Raw genomic sequence first — 24645 nt, forward strand, 5'->3', positions numbered from 1 at the left:
TTTTAGCAAAAATAAAACGGAAACGAGTTGTTTTAAAATAATGCAGACAAGTTTATTATCATAGGAATAAATAATTTATAATATATACAGACTTTTCACCATTTCCAATTATTCATTTTTCATAAAATTATACAATCTATATATAATTATAGCAAAAAGCTCTCCATTTCACTTAAAAACTAGTGTGGCACGCCTCCATAGCTTTAGGCCCTAAAAACATCAATTCCTCTTCATTTAAAAATCTGAAGCGAAAATATTCTATCTTAATAAGATGCATCTTTCTGTCTAAATAAGGCGATTTTAATACAAGGTGTGCTCTGTAGGAAAGGAAATCATCAAAAATTTAAAACTTACAAATTAGGGGGACGTTCTAACAGTTTAACAGCGAAAATCTTCTTTTTTCTATGGAACACTTTTAAGTACATTAATAAGTGAAATCTATTGATCCTTTATGTAAAAACCTTGTAAGCATTTTTGACAATTACATAAGTACAGTCATCCGAAAACACACTGAAACAAGCGAACCCTGTTGCCTGATTGAGCCACATATCTGATTGTTTAATAATAAGGAATTATCATTGGTTGATATGCTTAAAAAATCAGTAGATTTCACTGGTATGTATAAAATCAGGATGATTAAACTATTATAGGTTAGTTTTCAGTCTGTGATTGAAATCTGGGCGTAGCCTATTAGGGCCTTGTCATCGGGCGTCTCGTTTGGCCCTACGCCCGACTGCTGTAAACAAAACATTAACCAGTTAAAAACATTGATAAAACAGTCAGAATGCTCGTATTTCTAATACACTGCTCAACAATCGAAGTGGATATTATAAAAATCTGCAATTTTAGTTTGCCAATGATTTACAATAAAACAAAATTAAATGTAATAAATAAATCTCTATTAAGTTCACTCACAATAGCCCCAAAAAAAATTAAATAAACAAAAAAATGTAAATTTTTAACACAACAGGAAAAATTAAAATAAAATTACACCCTGTAAAGAGTGCCCCAAAGTCCTGTCATGAAAATTAATACCTCGTAGGTCAACCCCTGGCTCGTCTTAGTGCTGTTTGGCATAGTTCTTATTAAGTTGTTAATGTAGTCTTGAGGAATGTTTTGCCATATTTCCGGTAATTGATTGGCTAGTTGTTCTAAGGTTAGAGGTGGCTGTTCGAGCTGGTTTAATCTTCGAGACATTTCGGCCCATACATGTTCAATGCAATTCATGTCGGGTGAATGTGGTGGCCAGTCCATTCTGGTAATGCCATGAAATTCAATGCGATCATTGACAATTCTCGCACGGTGCGGTCGCGCATTATCATCGATTAAAACGAATTCTTCGCCTATTGCACCAAAAAATGGTACAATTATGTTCTCTATAATAATGTCTCTATATCGTATAGCGTTCATTGTTTCATTTCTTAACACCACTAAATCGGTGCGGCCATCGAAACATATGCCTCCCCAAACGCAAACTGAACCGCCACCAAAAAGAGTAGTGGGCGCCATGAAATTTTCATGGTATCGCTGTCCCCTTTCCCTCCACACCAAAATTCGACCATCACACATATGTAGCTGAACTCTGGACTCATCCGAAAACATACAAAACCTCCAGTTCAAAATTCCAATTACTGTGTTCTATTGCCCACCGATTTCTGCATGCACGATGTTCCCCCGTCAACCGTGGATGTGTGGCACGTCGTCTGGCTCTTAAATTGGACGCATGTAATCTTCATCTACCAGTCTGATTAGAAATTAGCCTCCCAGTAGCATGCCTTAAGTAGCTATTAATTCTCGAAGCCGTAAATGTTCGGTTTCTTCTTGCGGTTACTGTTATTGTATAGCGGTCTTGAGCATGAGTTGTAGCACGTTCTCGGCCTCCACCATGCCTGTAAGCTGCAGACTCAGTCTCTACATATCGATTCCATGCACGATTCACGACACTTTGGGACACATTTAGCCGGTTAGCAACTTCTTCTTGAGTTAGGCCCTCCTGTAGCCAACGTACTAATTGCTCGAGTTGCACTGTTTCTAAGCGTCGTAGAACCATTATTTTTAAGAAAGTAAAGAGATTTATTGGTAACAATGAGAACAATAAAGTCTCTACAAGCACTTTTATGTGACTAAATTGTTAGGATTTTGAAACCGAATTTAAATTTAAAAGAGATAAGAATGTATGAAAAAACGACAAAAAATATTTGCTATTAACAGGATTTACTCATAGCATAAAACGCAACTTGATTAATTTTATTTTTTTAGGCAAATTTCGGTAATTTATAAAATATCCAGTTCGATTGTTGAGCAGTTTATTTTAAGTTAAATCTAGGATGACCATATATCAAGGATGTCCCAAATTCGAACCTCATCATTGGGATCTCCGAATTATAGAAGAAATATTCGGTTGGTAAAATGGAGAAAAAGTTGCGTAATTTGGTGCTCATTGAAACGCCCTTCTGAAATTGAAAAAAATCCAAAGATATATCGAAAAAAAAACGAATATCCGCGATTTCATTTTTATTTTTTTACAAATCTATTTTAATCGTTATATCAAAATAAATTTGACATTTTCATTGCTATTTTCTCTATTTTACAAAATGATGTTGTCAGATTTTCGACTCCGAAATGTCGGTTTGAAAATCTGACAACACCATTTTTTAAAACAGAGAAAGTAGCCAGGACTGTTGTCGAGGTGCAATGAAACACTTCTTAAGATCTATACTTTAAATATGATAAAATTAATTAAATTAGTTAACATTACAAGAAGTTATAAAAAGTTAATTATTGATACATCATACACCATTTTTGATGCATGAGTCAAACGTCACACCAACACCAAGTTAATTGCGCTTATTGACAGACTTAATTCTTAAGCTGACTTTACATAATAATAATTCGGATTGCTACATGTTAACACCCTTCTTCAATCCTGCAATTATCATTAACAACATATATTTGATCTCTAAAATAATTAAAACTTTCCAGTTGGAAGCATTTTAGTTCACATACCTGCAATTTGATCTATAGTACTGACGTACATATATTAAGGACGTTCAAATCCTTATCAACTGAATCTCTTAAAAAAATGATATCTTACATTTCTATGCTTTGTACACTTCGTTTCAACTGTCCTGGCCATCTTAATGATCGACTGATGACAATCTTAATCTAATTGGATAGACATTAACATTCAAAATTTCACAAATCAAGCAAAAATACACTCTGTAGTACAACAAGAAAGAGATATATATTCAGCCTTTGCACTTGATAACGAAACTCTACTTTGTTTTTTGGTTTTCCAATAAATAACATTTTTATAAACAATTATGAAAAATCCAAGTATACTTTTTCTATTGATCATACAATTTGCATAATCTGGCAAATGCTGACATAATATAATCATTATTATGGCATTTGACATACTTTAAACCAAAATTCTGTGTTGATTTCAAATATCTAAGCTCTTGCTTTTAAAATACCCAATGCTCTTTTTGAAATGGACTAAGATAAATAATACTAAAATTTAAATCATGGTCTACTATGTAGTATAATATATATGAGAAAACTAATCAATTCTCTATATAACCTTCATAGGCTTTCTTACTGTTATTTGACTTTAAGTCAATTTAAGGTTCTATTGGAATAGATAATTCTATGCATTCAAGCATATTGAACTTTTTAAACATTTTCTCAATTAACTCTTTTTGGTGAATAAAAAGATGAGATCAATGAATCTTTTCACATGATTTTCAAACCTAAAAATTTCAGTTTTACTGTCGTTTAGTTTTATTAGAAACCTAGACAACATAACTAACCCATTAACTTGAACCACTAAAATATACAACCGGTAAAATAGAAGCATATATCTGATTGTGATCTCTTAAACGCCATATCAATCAAGTTAGGAACTTGTCGGAGTTTATATAAAGCTTTTCTTAACTTACACACACTTTTGAAGTCGTGATTCTCTTACTCCCTTTGGTATTTCCATGTAAACAGTGTGTCTTGTCAACCTTCTTTGCAAGCCTTATAGAATGACATACAGTCTTTTTGTTACTAGATACTGCTTAAATTCACCTGTTACTAAATGATTTGTACAACCTCCACAAAAATAACTGTTGTGACAAATGACATGCTTTTTTATTTTCTTGACATTCTTTATCCTCTGAGTTGTCCACCATATTAAATGCTATATTTGGTTACCTCTCCAATTTTTATTGCCATTATTGAAAGCACTTTATCACATCTGGCTTCTTATGGTCCTTTAACCCACAATTATAGCACTTAAATGGAAATTTAGTTTTATTAAATTGCTTGTCGGTCACAAAAGCATTTTTGTGATCCTTTAGTCCCACTATACACCTCTTTCTTCCTCTTGCAAAAGCTTTGGCTTCACAAAACCCAAAATAATTATTGTTGGATTTTGCCAAAAGAAAATATCAATAGCGCAAAATGGATAACAAAGTGATTTCAGTTTTACTGATGGTTACATCACAGTTTTTTTAAATCGGTGACAGTTTTTTCAAATTCTATAATGAATTCGTTTAGTGCATTTTTAGCCACATAACTTAACAGCTGTATTTGAGTAGCCAGCCCACTCTTTTTACAAGTTCTTGTTAAAGTTTCCATAAGTCCTTACCTGTCACTTCTATTTTGACCATTTCCAAAATATTATCATCCAAAAACTCAAAAATAAAATTCCTGCTTTTGTCGAATGTCTTGCTTTTTTCACTCGTCAATCATTATATCATCTGTAGATGGTTCCTTAGAAAAAACATTTAAAACCTCATTGTATTCAAGTAATAATTTTATCCTGAACTCCCAATTTTCTACCCCGTCAAATATATGGGGTTAAATGATGTTTGATTAGATATTCCGCACATTTTCATTAAGACTTCTGTTACGATTTCACAGAGGTTCAAATACAAAAGGTAGGCTTATATGCAGCAGAATACACAATTTACTTTTTCCCAACAAATCAACTTAGAAGTTTTCAACTTTGCAGACTTTTAGTTATCAATTAACAAGAGTTCGCGACCTGTCGTTTAACTGTACTATATTAGTGAAAATGTGCCAGTTAGCTGAACGCGAACAGGACGTTTAAATGAAAATATATACGGTCACCCTACTTGAATCTCTATATACACAAATTTTTAGCAGTAATTATCGATATTTTAAATGGCAGTTTAGTGACTTACCAGCTGAAACGTGACGACTTTTAGCGTGTGTCGCTGCTCGATCAGTTGCTGCAAACTCTGCGTGATGGCGGTAATGTCTTTGCCGTCCACTAAACCGGCGCCGACCAGTTCACTGGCGATCCCTTCGGCCGAATCTTTGCCTACCGCGAACTCGAACCTTATGTCGTTTAATTCCCTTTTAGCGTTCCTAGAGCGATAAAATTATAGTATTAACAATCACTTATCTGAATATCTATATATCTATTATATATGAATATCTAAATATCTGAATTAAGGGAATAATAATAATATAAGTATAGTATAGATCTGTAGTATAGATCCTGATAAGTATCAATCTGTGGCATAGGCACTCTATGCTTTTTCGATTTGTGCAACCATTATGCTTGTCAACAAACAGAAAAAAAGCTAGAGCAAACAAAATTAAGCGTATAAGACAAGGAAGGAGATCGGATAAAAAAAGGGAACTAACCTGAATGGAAGGGACCTTGGGGGTTCACTACAATCAAAGAAACATTAACAAATTAAAAACCAAAACAACAAAAATCCCCAGTAACAGACATTAGAAGAATTCACAATACTTACCGCATCCTCAAGACCAAATTAACGGGTGGAGGTTCGCTTTCCGAACTCTCGTGGTCGGATCCGGAGCTACCGGCGGACACTAGCGTGTTCATCGGTTTACTTTCGGTGTCGCTGTCGCTTGATTCGCCTCCGTCTTCCTCGTCCTCGCTCGACCACACCCACTCGCCGGTTTCTTTTCTGTGTAGCCGACCGGAGGCTCCCGGTTGCCTCTTGGAAGCCTAAAAAAATCATAATTTTTGTGAAAATGGGGAAAATTGTTGGAATAAAATAAGGAAACGTCACATTGACTCAATAAGTCATTTTACACTAAATGACAATATTAAACAGTTCATCGGGTCAACAGTTCAGTTCTTCGGGATCGCATTTTTTGTTTTAAACTCTTTAAAGGTAGCCCAGCGATATTTTGTTCACGGTTAAGAATCTTAATCTTTTAAAAAAAGCAGGTGCAGTCTTTAACAATTCATAACCATAGATAAAACCTAGACATTCTGCAACACAAGGAAAACTGTAAACTATAATACGGCAATTAGCTATTTAAAATCTCTAATTTATTAATGGTCGAAAGGAGGGCGGTACTAAAACGAACATACAGATTATTAATATTTTGGTGAAGGTTAAAATTAAATGGTGTTCAATATTTATTGACTTATTGCCGGTTATCTATTTATTTTTGGGGTTTATGATGGTGTAATATGTGAGCCTATTATTAATACTTGGCATTATACTGAACAATTTGGTTTTAAATTATACGTCAATAATTAAAATGGTAGATACTACATCTTTGTTTTGGGTCAGAGTTAGTTCATATTTTCTGTTGAAATAATTTTAGAAATTAGATATAAGTGATTTGTTTATTTTTATTATTCAAACAACAATAATATCGTACGTGGTTATTTATAAATAACCACATTTCGCAAAACTTAAAGGTTTTTGATTTACTAAAGTTCAAATGTTATTTATTTATTTCATTTTAATATGTTTCAATTAATCAGTATTTTAGGTCGGCCTCAGCTGCTGTTAACATGATTTATCTTTTTTTTCTCTTTATACTTCATATTTAATAATTATTTATTTTCTTTTCATCAGGCAAAATCAAACTTGTGACATTGCATATTGATACTCAACATTTACTTGCTCGTCAATGGCTTTTCAAATTCGTCACAAAACTACTCGCAATCCTGAAAACATTTTTTTCTTTTAAATTAGCGCATCTCAATATCAAACCATTAAAAGGGGACGTAGTCCTGCTCATTTGCCTTATAGCATCTTAGAAAAGTACTTAAAAAAAAAAAACCTCACATCAGAATGAGTTGAAAATTAGTCAAAGTGTTTCTTATTCAATTCCGCTCAGATTCGCTATTTTGTTTGGCGATCCGTTATAATTTATGTTTTGTGATTTGCTATTATTGGCTTCCCTCGTCAGATGTTCAGGCTGGCTTGCATCTTGGTCGGGCGTTTTCACGTCGTTGCCAGTTTTACCGATGGTATTTTATTTACAGTTTATTAAATTTGAAGATAACCAGATCAAATATCACAAAACAAAATAGTGAATTTGTGCGGAATCGAATAAGAAACACTTTGACCAATTTTCAACTCATTCTGATGTGAGGTTTTTTTTTAAGTACTTTTCTAAGATGCTAAAAGTGACCAATCACGAGAGCGGATTAGACGTCGGAAAAGCGGCAAATGAGCAGGACTACGTCTCCTTTAAATACAGATTTTGATAAACTAATGAATTACTTTCATAGTTTCAATGTGCTAGTGATTTCAAAATCGATGGATATTAATTTTTTTTAGAAAAAATAGTCAGGTTGGTAGAGGTGGAGGGGTGGGTATTTATTATTCCAATATCAACGTCAGTCAATAAATTTTTAGATTAGTTCTAATACTTGCGTATTTATCGGTCTAAATTTTAAATGGGATAAAAGAAAACACTTTATTTCTGTATTTATATAGTCCACCTTCGGCTGAAATTGACCTTTTTTAGACTCTTTTGAAATCATTAATTGCACCTTTTTACGATAGTGCGATTATTAATGAGAATTTTAATTTAAACTTTCTACATCCATCTGCTATATTAAATAAATTTATTGAGTTACTCGATGCTTTTAATTTGACACAAAATATTACAAAATCAACTGGATATTGTTTTATATTAATTAAAATACTCTTTTAGACCTAATCATTACTAAAAACGACTTTAACAGTTATTAATAATGACTCTATTCCTAGTTTGGAGAATGGTGTCCATGTTCTGGGATGTATTTTTATAGGTATTTGCCAGCAAACACAGTAGAAAATAAAGCTTAGCGAACATGACCGATGCTTTAGACAAAATAATCCTGAGTCATTATTTGCTAAGCATATTATGGAGACCGGTCACCCATCGAATCTACTAAATAATTACAAGATCTTACATAGAGTTCAGGACAACATAAATCTAAATAATCTTGAATTACTCGAGATAAAAAGATCTCTCAAAAAAGAATATGATAAATCTCTTAATATTCAGATTAACATTCCTGAAACTAATTTAATTAATATTTTATTTGAATAACTCTTCCCTCCCTTTCCAGTTAATTTATTTTAATAAAAAACCCCGTTGTTTTCTTAATATAAACTGGTAGAGACATCTGTTTAACAGTTTTAAAAAATATTTAAAAGTTACTATGGGTACAGCTATCTAGTACCCATTCGGTTATATGATATAAAATATAGATTTCTTTGTAACGTTCTTTCTTAATTATGAAAACTAGATATAGATGACTCTGTTGGTCAGATTAGTTTGAATGGCGGTTATCATAGTTTTTAGATCATTTTGTCTATTGTGTTGTAACGGTGCTTTTTAGATGTTATTAAACCTAAGTGTATTATTTGTTATCTTATGATAAGATTTACTCATTTAATTTTAACTGTACCGTTCTATATGTGCTTTTGTTTTGTTTTGACAAATCTCGTTTTTTAACAATGTAAGTACGCTTTAAAATTCGTTTTTATTCAGCATTTTACCAATTTTTGATAAGCGCAGTATCTATGTAAATTGTGTCTTTTACTTTTAGTCCTCCACCTGATGATGCGATGATACTGTAATCGCGAAACCGGTCGTCATAATAAAAGGAATTTCTGGTGAAATAAGAACTCTATTCCTATTTCTGCAGCAATTTCTGATTACCGACTTTTTTATGCAATTTTACAAATCAAAATTAATATAAATAGATCTAGGTATATTAAATTTAGAAATTATGATAATGTTAATCACCCTGACTTTGAACAGGTCTCTAATAAACTACCGTTTGATTCGATCTATCTATCCAATAGTATTAATTAATAATAAGCTTGGCATATTTTATTGCCACATAGAGTACTTAATTAACAAGTTTCCGCCAGTTCAGCTTGAAAAAATTACAAAATATCGTTTTTTGGGTTGTTAAAATATAAAATTATTATTGAAAAGTTAGTAGGGGAAGTCTTTTCTCCACAAATAAAATGCTAATCCTCTAATTTCAGGAGTGATGCATTTCGGCAAGTGTTCTTGCCATCATCAGACCCTAAAATATATTACAAACAGTTCAAAAACATATATACGAACATTTTTTTTCTTGACAGGTGACATAAGAAATACAGATAAAATTATGAATTTGTAAAATACTTACTGAGTTACTTAACACATACACAAATTCTAAACAATATCAAACAATACTTGAATGGTACATTGCACGACATCTAGTGAATAGTTAAAATTATAACAAAATTGAACAATATGAGATTAGCAGATTTCTACTGAGTACTGGGAGCGAGTGAGAGAGAACCATCGGACTGTAGTGTTATAGGGTGGGAACAAATAAAGAAATAAATGTGTGTTAATAAGTCAGATCAAATCAAATGTCAGTGTTACTGTTAGGACCCAAGGAATTAAAGAAAGTGTTGCTCTCTAATTGAGTTTGCTCATTAATACAAGTGTAAACCGGTAATTTTGATGGCTTTATTTATTTCCAGGATTTCCAAAAGATCCAACCTTAACCCCTTCTGACAAACACATCCGCCCCAGGCTCGAACCCATGTCTGGTCTCAATAATATGATTGGCGAAAGGAGAAGAGGTATTGGTTATAAATAGGTTTCTATTCTTTTCAATGAGTTTATTATGTTCTTTGACTCTCGTCTCGATTCTCCTTCCGCTTTGTCCGATGTAGCACACATTGCAGTCAGGATGAGAACATTTTAGTCTGTAAACACCAGATCTGTGTGTGACGGGAATTTTATCTTTGGTGTTGACTAGAGATTAGGACAAATTATTCGAAGTTCTGAAACAAACACGCAACCGCTCATCGGAGTCCCTCGACAAACTCTTGGCAACCTGATATGTTGCTGCCTGGGATATGTTTCCAAAATATGATATGCTTCTGTACACGCCATCGGTTTTGCATATATGTGGCTTATTTAAATGTTTGTAAAGATGTTTAAAATAAAGAGAATTTATAATCTTGTCAGGATAACCATTGTTCCGAGCAACTTGAAAAATTATATTGAATTCCTTTTTAAAATGTTTTTGAGAAAGAGGGATATTAGAAAGACGGTGGAGAAGCGACTTAAATGCGGAAAGCTTTTGATTAACTGGATGGTTTGAAAAAAAGGGTATAACGTTATCCGTAGCAGTTGGTTTTTTATAAATTTCAAATTCGAGTTTTATGTTGTTTGTTCTTTTAATTAAGAGGTCTAAAAAAGGTAGATTGCCTGATTGTCCCTGTTCGAGAGTGAAATGAACAGAAGGATTGATTATTATAGTTTAGAAATGCCTGAAATTCCAGTAAGTCCTCCGTGGAACCAGTGAAAACTGTAAATATGTCATCGACGTACCTATACCAACATCTTATATGTTTTTTATAAATCTCGCAATTTGAGATTTCTCTTTCAAGAAAAAACATAAACACTTCTGTCAGAAAAGGTGACAAGTTGGAACCCATTGCAAGACCAGACTTTTGACAATATAATTTATTATCAACTTGAAAGAAGTTTTGCTTCAGTACACTGTCGATAAGACTTTTCCTTAATATAAAATTATTAATTAAAGGACATAAAAAATATAAAACAGAAAACCCCTTTCATTGAAAAGTCTGGGATCTATGAGATTAACTGTAACGATTGTAATAGAAAGTACATAGAGCAAACAAGAAGATCGATTAATGACAAATTAAAGAACATGTAGATCGTATGAAATATGGAAGAGTTGTCGAAGAAAGAAAAGAAGTTTGGCTTAACATGTTTTAAATACTGGCCATTTTATAGAAATAGAAAATTTAAAATTAGTTAATTATATATATATATATATATATATATATATATATATATATATATTTGCCATATTCAAAAAATCAAAAACCATTCTTGGATAATAGTTCAATCCCTTATAGCCAATTGTATAGTTTAGTTAGGCTTTAAACTTTCATTAGATTTTTCGCGCTATTAGTTACATCTTTAACTTATTGTTTATTATTCAGTTAAAATTTTTTCAGGGATTTGACTATCCATTAGAATATAAAATAAAATATACGGTGTTCCATTTAAAAAAATTGACTTTTCGCCGTTTTAGTAAATGCTAGATATTACTTTAATTTTCGACGACCTGGATAATGCTGATTAAATCTATGGGAATTTAGTCAAGATAGTCTCTTAAAATGACGTTTAAAATTTGACCTTTCTAGGAACTTCAACGGCTGAGAAATAAACAATTAGTAATCCCTTGGTTTATTTAACAAAAATGACGCAAAATAATTTTTTTTATCAAAAATCGCTAGAGATATGGAAATATGATTAAAAAAGACTCAAAATGAAGCAGAGAATCAAAATATCATATAAAAAAAAAACATAATTATCATCATAATTACATTGATTTTTTTATCATATTTGGCAATGAATGGGGTGGTCAGGTTTTTTTCATAGCGAAATTTTCTTAGTTTAATCAAACAAAAAAAACGGACTACTACTAACTACAAACTGAATTAAAAAGAGAATTGTTAATTGAACGTGAGGTGTTAGTCAAGTACACTTAAAGGTGTTGGCATATGACCAAAAAAACATAAAATTAAACAAATTTTGCGAATAATTACGACAGTGTACCCCGTTTAGATTGGAATCACCCCGATAAAATTTCACAGAGTTTTTTCGATCGAAATGGGCCAATCAATGTTTTGTTCAAACTTCGTAGTTTCAAAAAGGTAAAACAAACTTTTTTAGAGATATTTGAAGCTAGTCGTGTCAAAGCGAGGCAATTCTATTAATTTTCCCTGGTTCTTTTCCCAACTAACTGTATAAAAATAACTATAGAATTAAAATTCCTATAAATATAAGCTGGGAAAATTTTGTAGATTCCCTGATCTAACTCATCAAATTCACAAGGATAATTTAAGAAATATTCAGAGATTATAAATTGTAAATAATAATTGTTTTTGTGTTTTTAGCATGGAAAATTTATCAAAAATTATAAAGTTATAAACCTACTTTTTGCACTCTGGTTTCCATCGTTGGCCCGATAGCGACCAACGTTTGCTGCAAATACTTCTTGTCTTTAGCTTTTTTAAAGAAGGGATGCTTCAACAGTTCCGCGGCCGTGGGCCTTTTTGCCGCCTCCTTCTGCAGGCAATCGGTGATCATTTTCCTGAAAGTCTTCCCGTAAGCCTAGGAAGAAAAAAAAACAAAAACGTCTCTTAGACCATCTCTGATCAACTTTATCATGTTCATTTCTACCTTATACTGGTCTCTTTCGTCCGCTCCGGTATCCAGAGTGGGTGGGTCGTTTTGTAAAGTCAACATAAGGACCTTCATTGGCGGGAACTTGTGATAGGGGGCGGTTCCGGTGGCCATTTCTATGGCGGTTATACCGAAAGACCAGATGTCAGCTTTGAAATCGTAACCATGGTCCTAACAACAATGATTCTTAAGCAAGGAAAATTACTAGGGGTATGTGATCTTCGATAGCAGTTACACAAGTTAAAGATCAATTAAAAGAATGTACTTTAGAATTGAGTAACTTTTTTTACTACATTTACCTAACGGAATGTGCTCAAATGAGCTTTATTTTGAATAATATTAATAGAGATCAATGTCTTGTCTACTTGACAAAAACCATATATTATGCACATATTTACAGTAATTTATATTACTAAATAGGTATCTGGGGTAAAGCAACAATTTCAAAAATTCCACAAAATAGAGCAATAAAAAGCATATATCATTTACCATGTTGCTACCCTACCCATAATTTAAACAAGGGAGACGTTTTAAACTTAGACAATATTCATAAATTTAAATTACTTCTTTATGGATCCTCTATTAAATTTGTTAACTTGAATAGTATGCATTACTCCACTAGGCAAAAGAAAAAATTGTATAGACTAAAAATGTAATTTTGGATTAAAATCTGTTTATCATTATGGTGCTAAGTTATATGATAGCTTACCAATAGATATAATGTCCATTGACAGAGTTTATTTTAAAAAATGTTAATGACATTTGTTTGAACAAATGTATTCATTTGTTTGTTTATGTAATTTTAATATGTAGTAACTTGTCTCTGTCCGATTTTGCCAATTTTAAGACAATTTCTACCCTTGACTTGTATCATGTAGTGTTGTTCTCTGCATCTTTTTTTTGTTCTTTTTATTAGTGAATACACAAGTGGATCTAACGATGCCTAGTATAGGCGAAACACGTGTAATCCTCCTGACTTTAATTTAATAAATTTGAGACCTGTGACTTTAGTTTATTTCATTGCTATTTAATAAGCCGGTCTCTTTGAGAAAAGATGGACTTTTTCTTTCGTATTGACTACAATGAGAATATTAATCTTGTTTTCTGTACTTAGAGTAAGCTGATTCCTAGAATAAGATTATTACATGTATCTTTTTGGAATTAATAAAGCTATTTTGAAAGAAAAGAACCCGTGGAAAGTATTGGAATGTATAGTTTGCATTTAACTCAAAACGGTTTATGAACAGCTCTGCTATAAAGAGAGACGCAATTACCCATGGCAGTGCCCTCAAGTAGTTGTTGAAAAATATGTGTGTGTGACATGCAAAATTTTAATTTAATTATTCCGCGGAAATTATCGAAACCATTACTTTGCAGATGTTCAATCAGATATTCCAAAGTTTCATCCTCGCTTAAAATTAAATTATCGACTTTTGAATAAACTCTTGACTGTTTTTGACTGAAAAACATTCGTAAGGTGATCTTGGTCTCTCAAATTGCTTTACTAAAAAGTTTGAAATGTTGTAAGTTGCAGATCCTATAGTGATCTTATGGTTATGACCCAGGTTAATGGTTTTGACTTTTAAAGGTTAAGTTGGAAGTGGAGTCAGCTAAAGTCCACATTCAACCTTGTTGCTTGCACATAAGTACTTCGATATATATCCTTAAAAATTAGACTTTAACTTTTCGCCTTATTTTTTACATCATCGTTTCATTTTATTAATAGTGTCTGGATCATCTGAGATGGAATCATCAAAAGATACACCAATGTTCTACTTAATACTGTGAAACAAAAAGCGTTGATTTTTTATTTTTTCGCCCTGAAGAAGGCCTAAACGGGAATATAGGCCAAAACGTTGGCAATAAAGAGAAAAAAGATTTAAACGTCTTGGATTTTACTTGACCCCACATCCAACTTAACCCTTAAAACTCAAAAATATAATTTTTAAATTGTCAGCTTTAAAAGTTGTAACTTGAATTTATCTGAAGAGGACATCATGCAATGCTGTCTTAACTTGCAAAATTAACAATCTTTTTTTCTCAGTTCTTTAATATTGTTAGAACCTTATGTGTTTTTCGATTTGGATATTTGGTTGAGAATCTTTTCTGTAGTAAATCCTTTTAAAGACTGTTGCAAGTATTGAACTGATGATTCAACACTTCCTGTAACCTCCTCCAGGTTGTTTTTGCAGTTTGAAGCTGATGTAATGTTAACACTTTTATTGAGAGCATCAAGTTCTTTCTCATTAAAAAAATGAGAGGATTGACTTTTAACTATATTAATTTTTTTTTTGGGGTTAATCTTTCAAACTCGCCAACTTTTTTAGTTTTTTGTTTAGTGAAGAAAAATTGCTAATATATTCGTGGTTGATAACATCATATATGTTTCTTTGAAAATCACCCCATGCTTGATACTCTAAATCTAGCCATTTCTGCTTAGCAAAAAATTCAGCCTTTTTGGCAAAACAAGATTTTGCCACTTGTACTTCTTAGTTTTAGTTTAGTTTTAATCTTCTCCCGAAGATGCTAACAAGGTTAGCGAAACACATGTCAAAAATAAAATAAAGTTTTAAAAAAGTTAGAGAAAAGTAACATCAAAGATTCCAACAATAGAACTAATTAAGGTAAAGGAAAACACATTAAAATTATCTAAAATTGCCAAATGTTAATTACCTGTTCCATAACCTCAGGTGCCATCCAACAAGGAGTTCCGACAAAAGTGTGTCTCACTTTCTCCCTAGACAGATCTCTGCCGGTAGCCAGCCAAGCAGAGACTCCGAAATCCGCTATTTGAACCGTTCCATCTTCCCCCAGTAAAATATTTCCCGCTTTTATATCCCTATGAATTTGCCCGTTACTGTGAAAGTATTCCAGCCCTTTCAAGACCTCCTTAAGTACCGTGGCGATGGTGGCCTCATCGAAAACGCCATGTTTACAATTCGAAACGCGCATTTTATGTTTGATGATGTCCAACAGGCTGCCACCCTCTAGGAGTTTTAGGACGAGCCACAGTTCTTCTCTCACAACGAAACTGGTGTAGTAAGTTACGACGTTCTCGTGGTTGCAGGAGCTCATCGCCTGGATCTCTTTTAGTAGTTCGTCCATGGAGGTGTTCCATTTTTCTAAGTTGATTCGCTTTATTGCGCATTTTTCGTTGCGCGGTTTGCAAACTGCTCCGTGGACTACGGCCGTTGCTCCCACACCTGAGATTAAGAGAATTTTTATTTGCTAGACAATGGGTTTGAAATGTAAGTTATGTTTCCAGTTTTGTGTATACTGCCAGGAGGTTAATTTAAAAAATGTATTGCCAAACATCCAATGCCATCCCTGCATCTCACCAAACAATGGTTGCTGGGCATAAGGCATTGTCTGTTTCTACTGTTGTATGAATCTACTTGCTTATACTGAGAAGTATGAATGCAAATATACTTATATTGGGAAATATGTGTTTTGATTAAAATTACATTTTAAAAATGGAGAGAAAAGTGAGTAGAGTAATAAAAACAGGTTTGCAATCCAAGGTATATGTGATACCAGAAATATTCTGGTTATTTTATGTATCTCTAGTATAGTCCAAACTTTCTCCTAGAATCATATTTGCTCAAGAAAACTTGAAATGAGAAATGGAACTAATAAGTCTTTCAGATTAGCCAGTAAATCTTGTATTCACACAAACCTTTCAGGAAAATAATTTAAAAATTTTCAGAAATAATTTGCACAGTTACTCTTGTAAAATGGAAGATACCTGGCCATATACAATTAGATCATTATTACATTTATACACTATTATTATTACATTATTACAACTTAAAATGTCAAGAGAAATGTTAAAAGTAGCACTGAGACATATATATTAAGGTATTATGTTTCTTCCTATATGTGTTGTTCTATTATATGTAATCATTTTAATTTTGAAATCACTGTATTAAAGAAACTTAATCTACAAAATACCTTGGAGTTGTAATTGATAAGTTTGTGAAATGGCAACCACATATAGTTGAAAGAACTCGTCCATTATCTCAAAGAGATCTATGTAAGTAGAAAAAAAAGAAAAACTCCAAGTCTCGGTCTCAAAACATCCTTTATATATCTCATGAAGGTTACATGTTTCACTAATAAAGCATCATCAGACCTTATAAACTAGATGACCTGCTTAGTACTAAGCAGACTAAGACTTGGAGTTTTTATTTTTCCCAACCACATATAGATTATATTTCCAAAAAAATGCGAAAAGTAATTCATAAATTTTACTTAGTGAGGGAACTTTTAAATACTAAGACTTTAATAATGATGTATAAAGCATTTGTGGATTCAATTTTAAGGAAGGATATCCTATAAAGAAAGATAAAATTGTACCCTACGCATTTACTGTTTAATAAGGATATTTTTAGCATTCAATCAATTTACACTCGCACAACCTATCCTTATATAAATACTAATTATTCGATCTAATTTAAAGTATTTTGTTAATCATAATTATGATACAAAAACTAGATGCAATAGGCAAATTAAACTACCACTAAGTACTAATAATCTTAATCTAAAATAAATAAATTACTTAAATAATAAAAGTAAGTAACACGATTTGACATCGCAAATACAGATATTTCGCATCTAGGTGCTTGATTGTATCAATATTAAAACAAATATTATATTTCATAATAATAATTTTTTGTAATTAGATACTGTACTTCTATATTTTGTTAGAAGAACTAATAAATTAAATTAACTTAATGAAAAAAAAATTATTTGAATTAATTGATAAATTTGTCAATTTATGGGGGATATTTGGGGCATATTATTACAGAAGTCAAGTGGTTTAGTCATTAAGTACATGATAAAATATTTTTTCAAAAGCATGAGCAGTTTTTGCATGGCATATAAGTATCAACCAAAACCAAAGAAAAGTCTTTAAATTTATCTTAAAGGTAACGTAACATAAATCATAATGTTAGATTATTAGATTAACTTAAAGCAATCAATCACTTTACATTATTAAAAGAAAAAATCATTAATCTATGAAAAGCCATTTTCGTCAACCAAATCCTGGAAGCTATTAAGTACAGTGCCAGCCAAAAGTAGAGAAACTTTTAATTTATTTTCTAGCCTAAGCCATAAATTCATACCAAAACAGTTTGAATATTTATCACAGGAATGTAAATAGTAAACAATGTTTTTTTTTACTTGAGGACATAAATAGAGAAACTTTTTGTATTAAATATTTTAAATTAAATAGGTCTCGTTTGAAGCAGTTCGTTTTCGATTGTGAAGAAGCCTATTTAGTATTAAAATGCCTCGAGGTATAAATTTATCTGAACAAATAAAAAACTTATAATTGAGAAGCACAATGCGGGAGTGAAACAAGTAACAATCGCTAGAGAACTTGATCTTCATAAAAGTGTCATTTGTAAACAAATCAAATTGTGGCAAACTAGAGGCACTACTTTATTTATTTTTATTTATTTATTTATTTATTCATCAACGTATATAACATTTCAAGTACTTATTAATAATTAACAGTAGTCTTAAGTAAAACTATAATACTAATAAACAATACTGTACTAAACATAATCCAAAGAGTGGGAGTAGGGCACTATCCCAAGATAGTTGCCCTAGCTGACGACTTAAATTTATTTAAAGATGTACTGAAAAAATCAAGATCTTTTGCAAATCTATTCACTGTAGACGCTATTCTATTTATAGGACTGTTTAGTAGATAGGATGTTCTGCAAAAGGGAATGTGGAGAAGCGCCTGACCTCGTGTTGTGTAAGAAGATACATGCAAAGAGAAAAGGCACAGACATTCCGGACTTCTAACAATACCATTCAGAACCTTAAATGCAAAGCAAACATCAAAGAACTGCCTTCTACTTGATAAGGAGTTTATGCTCAGGTAGGACATGGTCTCTGAACAGGTAAGATCCAGGCCTGACTTCATAAGAGTATATCTGGCAAACCTGATAAACTTGTGCTGGATATTTTCAAGCCTCTCAATGTGAATCAGAAAATGAGGTGACCAAACAATATTGGAGAATTCGAGAAGAGATCTCACCAGGCAAATATATAGTGTCTTCAATGCTGACACATTAGTAAAGTCTTTGCAAGATCTTTTGATAAAACCAAGCAGTTTATTAGCTCTATTTACAGTATTTTCGAAGTGGTGGGAGAAAGTAAGACTCGGGTCCAGAAAGACACCCAAATCCTTGACTGAGTCAAGCTCCTTCAAGGGGATACCATCAATAACATATTGACAAGGAGGGGAGACCCTTAAACGAGTAAACCTCATAAACCCACATTTCTTAACATTCAATGACATTTCATTCGACTTACACCAGGAAAACACTCTGTTTATATCTCTCTGAAGCACCAACTGATCCTGAAAGGAGGAAATCCGCCGAAAAATTTTCAAATCATCAGCGAAGAGCAAAAACTCAGACTCCAGTAGGGAGCCGAGGTGATTGATAAAGAGACTGAATAACAATGGTCCCAAATGGGAGCCCTGAGGGACCCCTGAAGTTGTCAAAAATGGGTTGGACAAAAAACCACCAATTTTAACACGCTGCTCTCTATCCATCAGATAAGACTTGATCCAAAGTAAAAGAGATCCGCTGATGCCGAGATCTGAAATATGAGAGATAAGAATATTATGGTTGACCCTATCGAAGGCCTTACTAAAGTCCGTGTATATCGCATGTGTTTCATTACCGTCGGCAAAAGATTTAAAGATATAGTTGCTAAAAACAAACAAGTTTGTATCCACAGAACGACCTCTGGTGAATCCATGCTGCTGATCTCCAATTATTTCCTGAAATGTGCCAGATAGAACCACCTCTACACAGTGCTCGAACAGTTTAGGAATTGCAGAGAGGATACTAATGGGACGATAGTTAGTTATGTCACTCTTATTCCCAGATTTATAAATAGGACATACATGAGATAGCTTCCAGTTCTCTGGAAAAGTTCCAGAAGTTAGGGACAAATTGAAAATATGAAAAAGTGGAAGGAAAAGGGAATGGCTGCATTCTTTCAAAAGCCTGTTTGGAATTCCATCGGGACCCGCTCCCTTTCTGCTGTCCAGTTTAGCTAATGCTGTTTCAATTGTAGTAGCACTAAGGAACACGTGGTTGATATGGTTAAATTTACATGAGGTATCGAGACCGTCAGAGGCATTAGAAGGGTTAGTATTCTTGTTAAATACAGATAAAAAGTGGGTGGCAAAGAGATTTGCAATAGAAATACCAGTATCGGCCCTGAGATCATGAAGGAACATCTCATCTGGAACGGTAGAATCGCTTTGATTGGACTGAAGTCTTACAAATTTCCAAAAGGTCTTGCTATCGTTCTCTATTGCATTTTCGGCTCTTTCAATGTAATGTCTGTAGCATTCACTAGATAATGAACGGCATTCTGAGCGCAGAACACTAAAACTTAAGTAATCAGTATTTGATCCTGACTGTCTGTACCTTCTATGTGCTATTTTTTTCTGAATAACTAGACTTTTTAGTTCTCTAGAAAACCATGGTGGATAATGTTTCTTGGGAGAGTGTTTTTTTATTGGCACAAACAGATTCAAACAATCATAAACAACAGAATAGAAGTTTGCAACAGTGGTATTTAAGTTATCGTTAACAATTATTGACATCCAGTTGTATGTAGAAAAGTAGTTATTTATAGACACAAAATCTGCTTGATTAAAGTTGTAAAAATAAGTTATAGGTAGTTCCAGGTAATTGGACTTACTATTGGGTAGTTGCAGCTCAAGAGCAGGATGGTAAGGATCTGACCCGACTAAACCATTACATTTAGTTGTTAAAGTGGAATGAAAAGTTGTAAAGCAAAGGTCAAGAATTGTTCCATGATCATTAACCACTGCATTGAGCTGCATTAAACCTAGAAAAGTGAATGTGTCACATAAAAGATTTTCTTTATCAGATGTAACATTATTTGGGGTTAAGCCATAATGATCATCACTAGGTAACCATGAAATATTAGAAAGGTTAAAGTCACCAACAATAAGAACATTATTAAAGCTCTCGCAAGCTTTGGTAACAGAGGCACAATGCGCTGCATACACAGATAGATCCATGGATGGAGGAACATAAATGCAGCCAATGCAATAATCCTCGCCATCACCAAGACGCACAGAGATCCAGATTTCTTCAAGTGAGTTGTCAGCAGTTGGCAAACGATGGGATTTTAGGGTGTTGCTCACTGCTAGGAGCACACCCCCGCCTCTACTTTTTGAACTGTTACTAGTGTTGCGGTCCGTTCTATACACACAGTAGTTGGAGCTAAGGAATTCACCGTCGTTGACTGTAGGATCCAGCCAAGTTTCAGTTAGGGCAAGAATGTGGTAGTCTTCTGCTTGGGCCGCACAGAGAAATCCCTTTAGTTTAGTTTTTAAGCCCCTCACGTTCTGATAAAAGAACGATACATCGTCTACTGTGGGCGCTGAGACAGTGTTGGGTCTAACTGAAAATTCGCCCCACGGCCCTGAGTGCGCCTGGGACGAAATTCCTTGACCGCTATACCGGCTGGCCAGAGGTTCGGGTCAAGTAGTCCCTTCAGTAGGGACTCTTTTACCCCTATCCTAAAGGATACAACATCCTCATTCTTATCCAATATGGCACATTTAACATCTGAGATGTTTAGTTGTTTCTCAAGGTAATTTAGAATCTGCTGCTCAGTAGTGTCCGGATTGCATCTGCCCAAATACAACCACTGACGTCTATCAGCTGCAGATAGTGAAGAAGCTTCAGAAGAAGTCCCAATGATGACTGTTTGTCTGCCAGGGTTAGTTCGATGGATTGATTGTGGTGTCGACCTATTCTGTGATTTTGCTTCAGAATTGGCGCCAGCAATTGAAGAGCTACTAGGCCTTGATCTGATTGGATCTACCCTTTTTGCGTAGGTATGGGCTATCTATTTACTGCCAGCATATCTAAGCCAGGTAGACCCAAAAAAACAACATCTGCAACTGACAAGCTAATTAGACGATGTTCTATAAGAAATCCATTTTTCTCCACCAAAGATATAAAAAAGGCATATCCCAGCATTTCCCTTTCAGTTCGATCTATTCGAAGACCTTTATGTGACGCCAACTTAAAAGCCAGGAGACCAGTAAAAAAAACCTTTCATTTCAACGAAAAATAGACAAATTCGTTTAAGATTCGCAAAAGAACACTTACATTGGACCTATAATCAATGGAAAAACGTTTTATGGTCAGATGAAAGTAAGTTCAGTTTATTTGGGTCAGATGGTATGAGATGGGTTAGACGTCCCGAGAATGAAAAATTCAACCCAAAGTACACTATTCCCACAATCAAACATAGAGGCGGCAATGTGTTGGTGTGGCGATGTTTTTCCGGGCATGGCGTTGGTCCACTGGTAAGAATAGATGGGATCATGAATAGCCAATATTATCTAAACATATTAAGGAATAATATGCTTCCCTACGCCGACGATAATTTGCCGTTAATTCCAGCGTGATAACGACCCCAAGCACACTTCTAAAATTGTTAAAAATTTCCTAACCTCTCAACAAAAAATTTCCGGAGATATTATACACAATCTTCTTGAATCTATGCTAAGACGGTGTAGTGAAGTTGTGAAGAATAATGGTTATGCCACAAAGTATTAGTGTGCTTTTATCCACATTTTGTATTATAACATAATTATGTCATAAAAATAAAAAGTTTCTCCATTTTTGTCCTTAGAGAAAATAAATTTTGTTTGCATATTTTGTAATAAACTATTTGTTTTCAATTTCTTTTTAAATTATTTTCGTCACTACTAGATATAACCATAAACATTATTTACAATTACTTCAAATTAGTTTTAATAAGAAAAAAATAAAAATATTAAAAGTTTCTCCACTTTTGGCCGGCACTGTATATTTGTGACAGACTGTGAGATTGTTGTTGAGTGTTTGAGATCATGGTGTGGGCTCATAGCACAGAATAGAGTGAATAATGTAAGGTTTTATCCTCATAGTTATAGTTAGAGGAAGGAACAGTAACCTTGTATTCCTTCCACATGTATGATTCCTCAATTGTTACATAATTTGCGTTATAAAGTACATAAAAAAAAACAAATTCCTTGGTAGCACCTAGTTATATACAAATACCTATCTGTACTAAAAACAAAAAAATAAAAATTATAATGTTAATAGAAGTAATAAAAATATGGTATGATTATTTTGACATAATATTTATGAAACTCGTTTTTTCTCCTAGGATTATCTTATTGTTAGTCTAATTTAGAATAGCTTCAAATTTGTCCACTTAGTACTAACATATGATTTAGTTTTTCTCTTAAATACCAAGCAAAGTATAAGATATATATGGAAACTGTGTGAATATACAGGGTGATTTTTATAAGAAGGTCATGCTTTTGTGGGATGATAGGGGACGTTCAAATATAACTTTTGATATAAGACACTATGGGTCGGAAAAGCCTCAGAAGCAAAATACAGGAGGTTAAAGTTTTTAAAAAAATTAAGAAATTAATTTTTAGTTTTTTGATTGTTTAATATATCGGTGTCAAATTTTCTCAATAAAGCTACCTAATAAAGATGCTTTAAATGTAAAAAGTAAATATTTTAGTTTCAACCAGTGGAGTAGATCAGATAGGCATTAGAGTAATTTTTTAATAAAAAAAAATAGTATGCCACTGATAATCAAAAATTTTAAGAATCCTTGGTTTATTTAACAGAAAAAAAGGTATCCTGCATCTTTTTCCCAAAAGGCACCATTTTATCAGTATTAGAAATAAATAACTTGAATAAAAACTAACGAAAAAAATAATTATTGGATAACGTTAAAAAATACTAAATAATAATAATTAATTTAAAAGGTGCTCAAAGTGGCCGCCATTTTGTTGGATACAGAGCCTGCAGCGTAATGTTAAATTGTCATGAATTTTCTGAATAACCTCACCCCTATCTTTAATTTCACCCGCAGCTACTGCAATGCGAGCCAAAAGATCATGTTCATCTGGCACAGGTGTAGAATAAATAAGTTGGTCCAAACGACCCCACAAATAAAAATCACAGGGATTTAAATCGGGGGAGCGCGCTGGCCAAGCCACTGGGCCTCCCCTCCCAATCCAATGTCTAGGATATCTTTGGTTGAAATATTCCCTGACAACGCGACCATAGTGTGCCAGACAACATTCATGTTGAAGCCACATTATTTGCCGAACATCCAATGACACCTCTTCTAAAAGTTCAGGCAGTACATCTCGAAGAAAAATCAAATAATTGACACCTATACCTTAACAGTCAAAAAACTAAAAATGAATTTCTTAATTTTTTTAAAAACTTTAACCCCCTGTATTTTGCTTCTGCAGCATTTCCGACCCATAGTGTCTTATATCAAAAGTTATATTTGAACATCCCCTATCATCCCCCAAAAGCATGACCTTCTTATAAACATCTTGCAAAAAAGTAAGTTGGATTGGGTATAACCTAGGCCTAATATACATTATTTTTAGAATAGCATTTGGATCAGATTAGGGTTTTTCAAATACATGTTATACAACCTACCCCATACCAATCAATACACCAATGCAAATCACAGCTTTATCAGATTTTTAGAAAGAAAAAATGTATGTAGAACATTTCTGATCCTATTTGTTACATAATTAATATGCAGGCCAATTTTAGATATTTATGAGTTACTATTCCAAGTTATTTGATTTGTGAAAGTTTATTAATGTGATCACTATCAAATAATGCCATAGGCACACGATAGAAAAGCTGTGGGAAATATTTTTGATGAAAATTAAAGGCTTTTTGTTTACAACATTAAGGTTTATCATAAAATAGATTTTATGAGTTGTATGCTGTAATTGACTATCGCTTAAGTCAAAATAGAATAAACCTTTAAATTAAACAGAATCTTTCTATTATGACTTTCCCCGATTATCATCATTGTTGCATAGGGAATAGATAAGAAATAGGCTTATGGGCCTATCATTTTAACATAAGTAATTGAGTATAGAGATTTTATATATAAATATTAAAAATTCAAAATATTTTAATTTTTTCTTAGTTTAACACTTTTATTATTTATTTTATAGTTCTAAATAATGTGAGTGTACTGCAATTCTATTATAAATTT

At 32.9% G+C, this 24645-nt stretch overlaps 1 protein-coding gene across 3 annotated transcripts in view; it reads right to left on the reverse strand.

Moving 5' to 3' along the window:
- Nucleotides 1-27: 27 nt before the first annotated feature.
- The window catches only part of LOC126740069 (serine/threonine-protein kinase OSR1), a 34093-nt gene continuing 9475 nt past the window's right edge, over nt 28-24645 (reverse strand). For 2 of the 3 annotated variants that reach the window (XM_050445928.1, XM_050445929.1), the window contains exons 4-10: nt 15196-15725; nt 12520-12693; nt 12274-12450; nt 5778-5995; nt 5665-5691; nt 5196-5382; nt 28-736 (exon numbers count right to left, since the gene is read on the reverse strand). In XM_050445928.1, the coding sequence (XP_050301885.1) occupies nt 659-736; nt 5196-5382; nt 5665-5691; nt 5778-5995; nt 12274-12450; nt 12520-12693; nt 15196-15725 (1391 nt within the window). In that variant the 3' untranslated portion in view covers nt 28-658. The remainder of the gene's footprint in view (nt 737-5195; nt 5383-5664; nt 5692-5777; nt 5996-12273; nt 12451-12519; nt 12694-15195; nt 15726-24645) is intronic. The other variant, XM_050445930.1, reaches the window with a different exon arrangement.

Source organism: Anthonomus grandis, chromosome 9, assembly GCF_022605725.1.
Source record: "Anthonomus grandis grandis chromosome 9, icAntGran1.3, whole genome shotgun sequence".
In the NCBI taxonomy this organism is placed as follows: domain Eukaryota; kingdom Metazoa; phylum Arthropoda; class Insecta; order Coleoptera; family Curculionidae; genus Anthonomus; species Anthonomus grandis.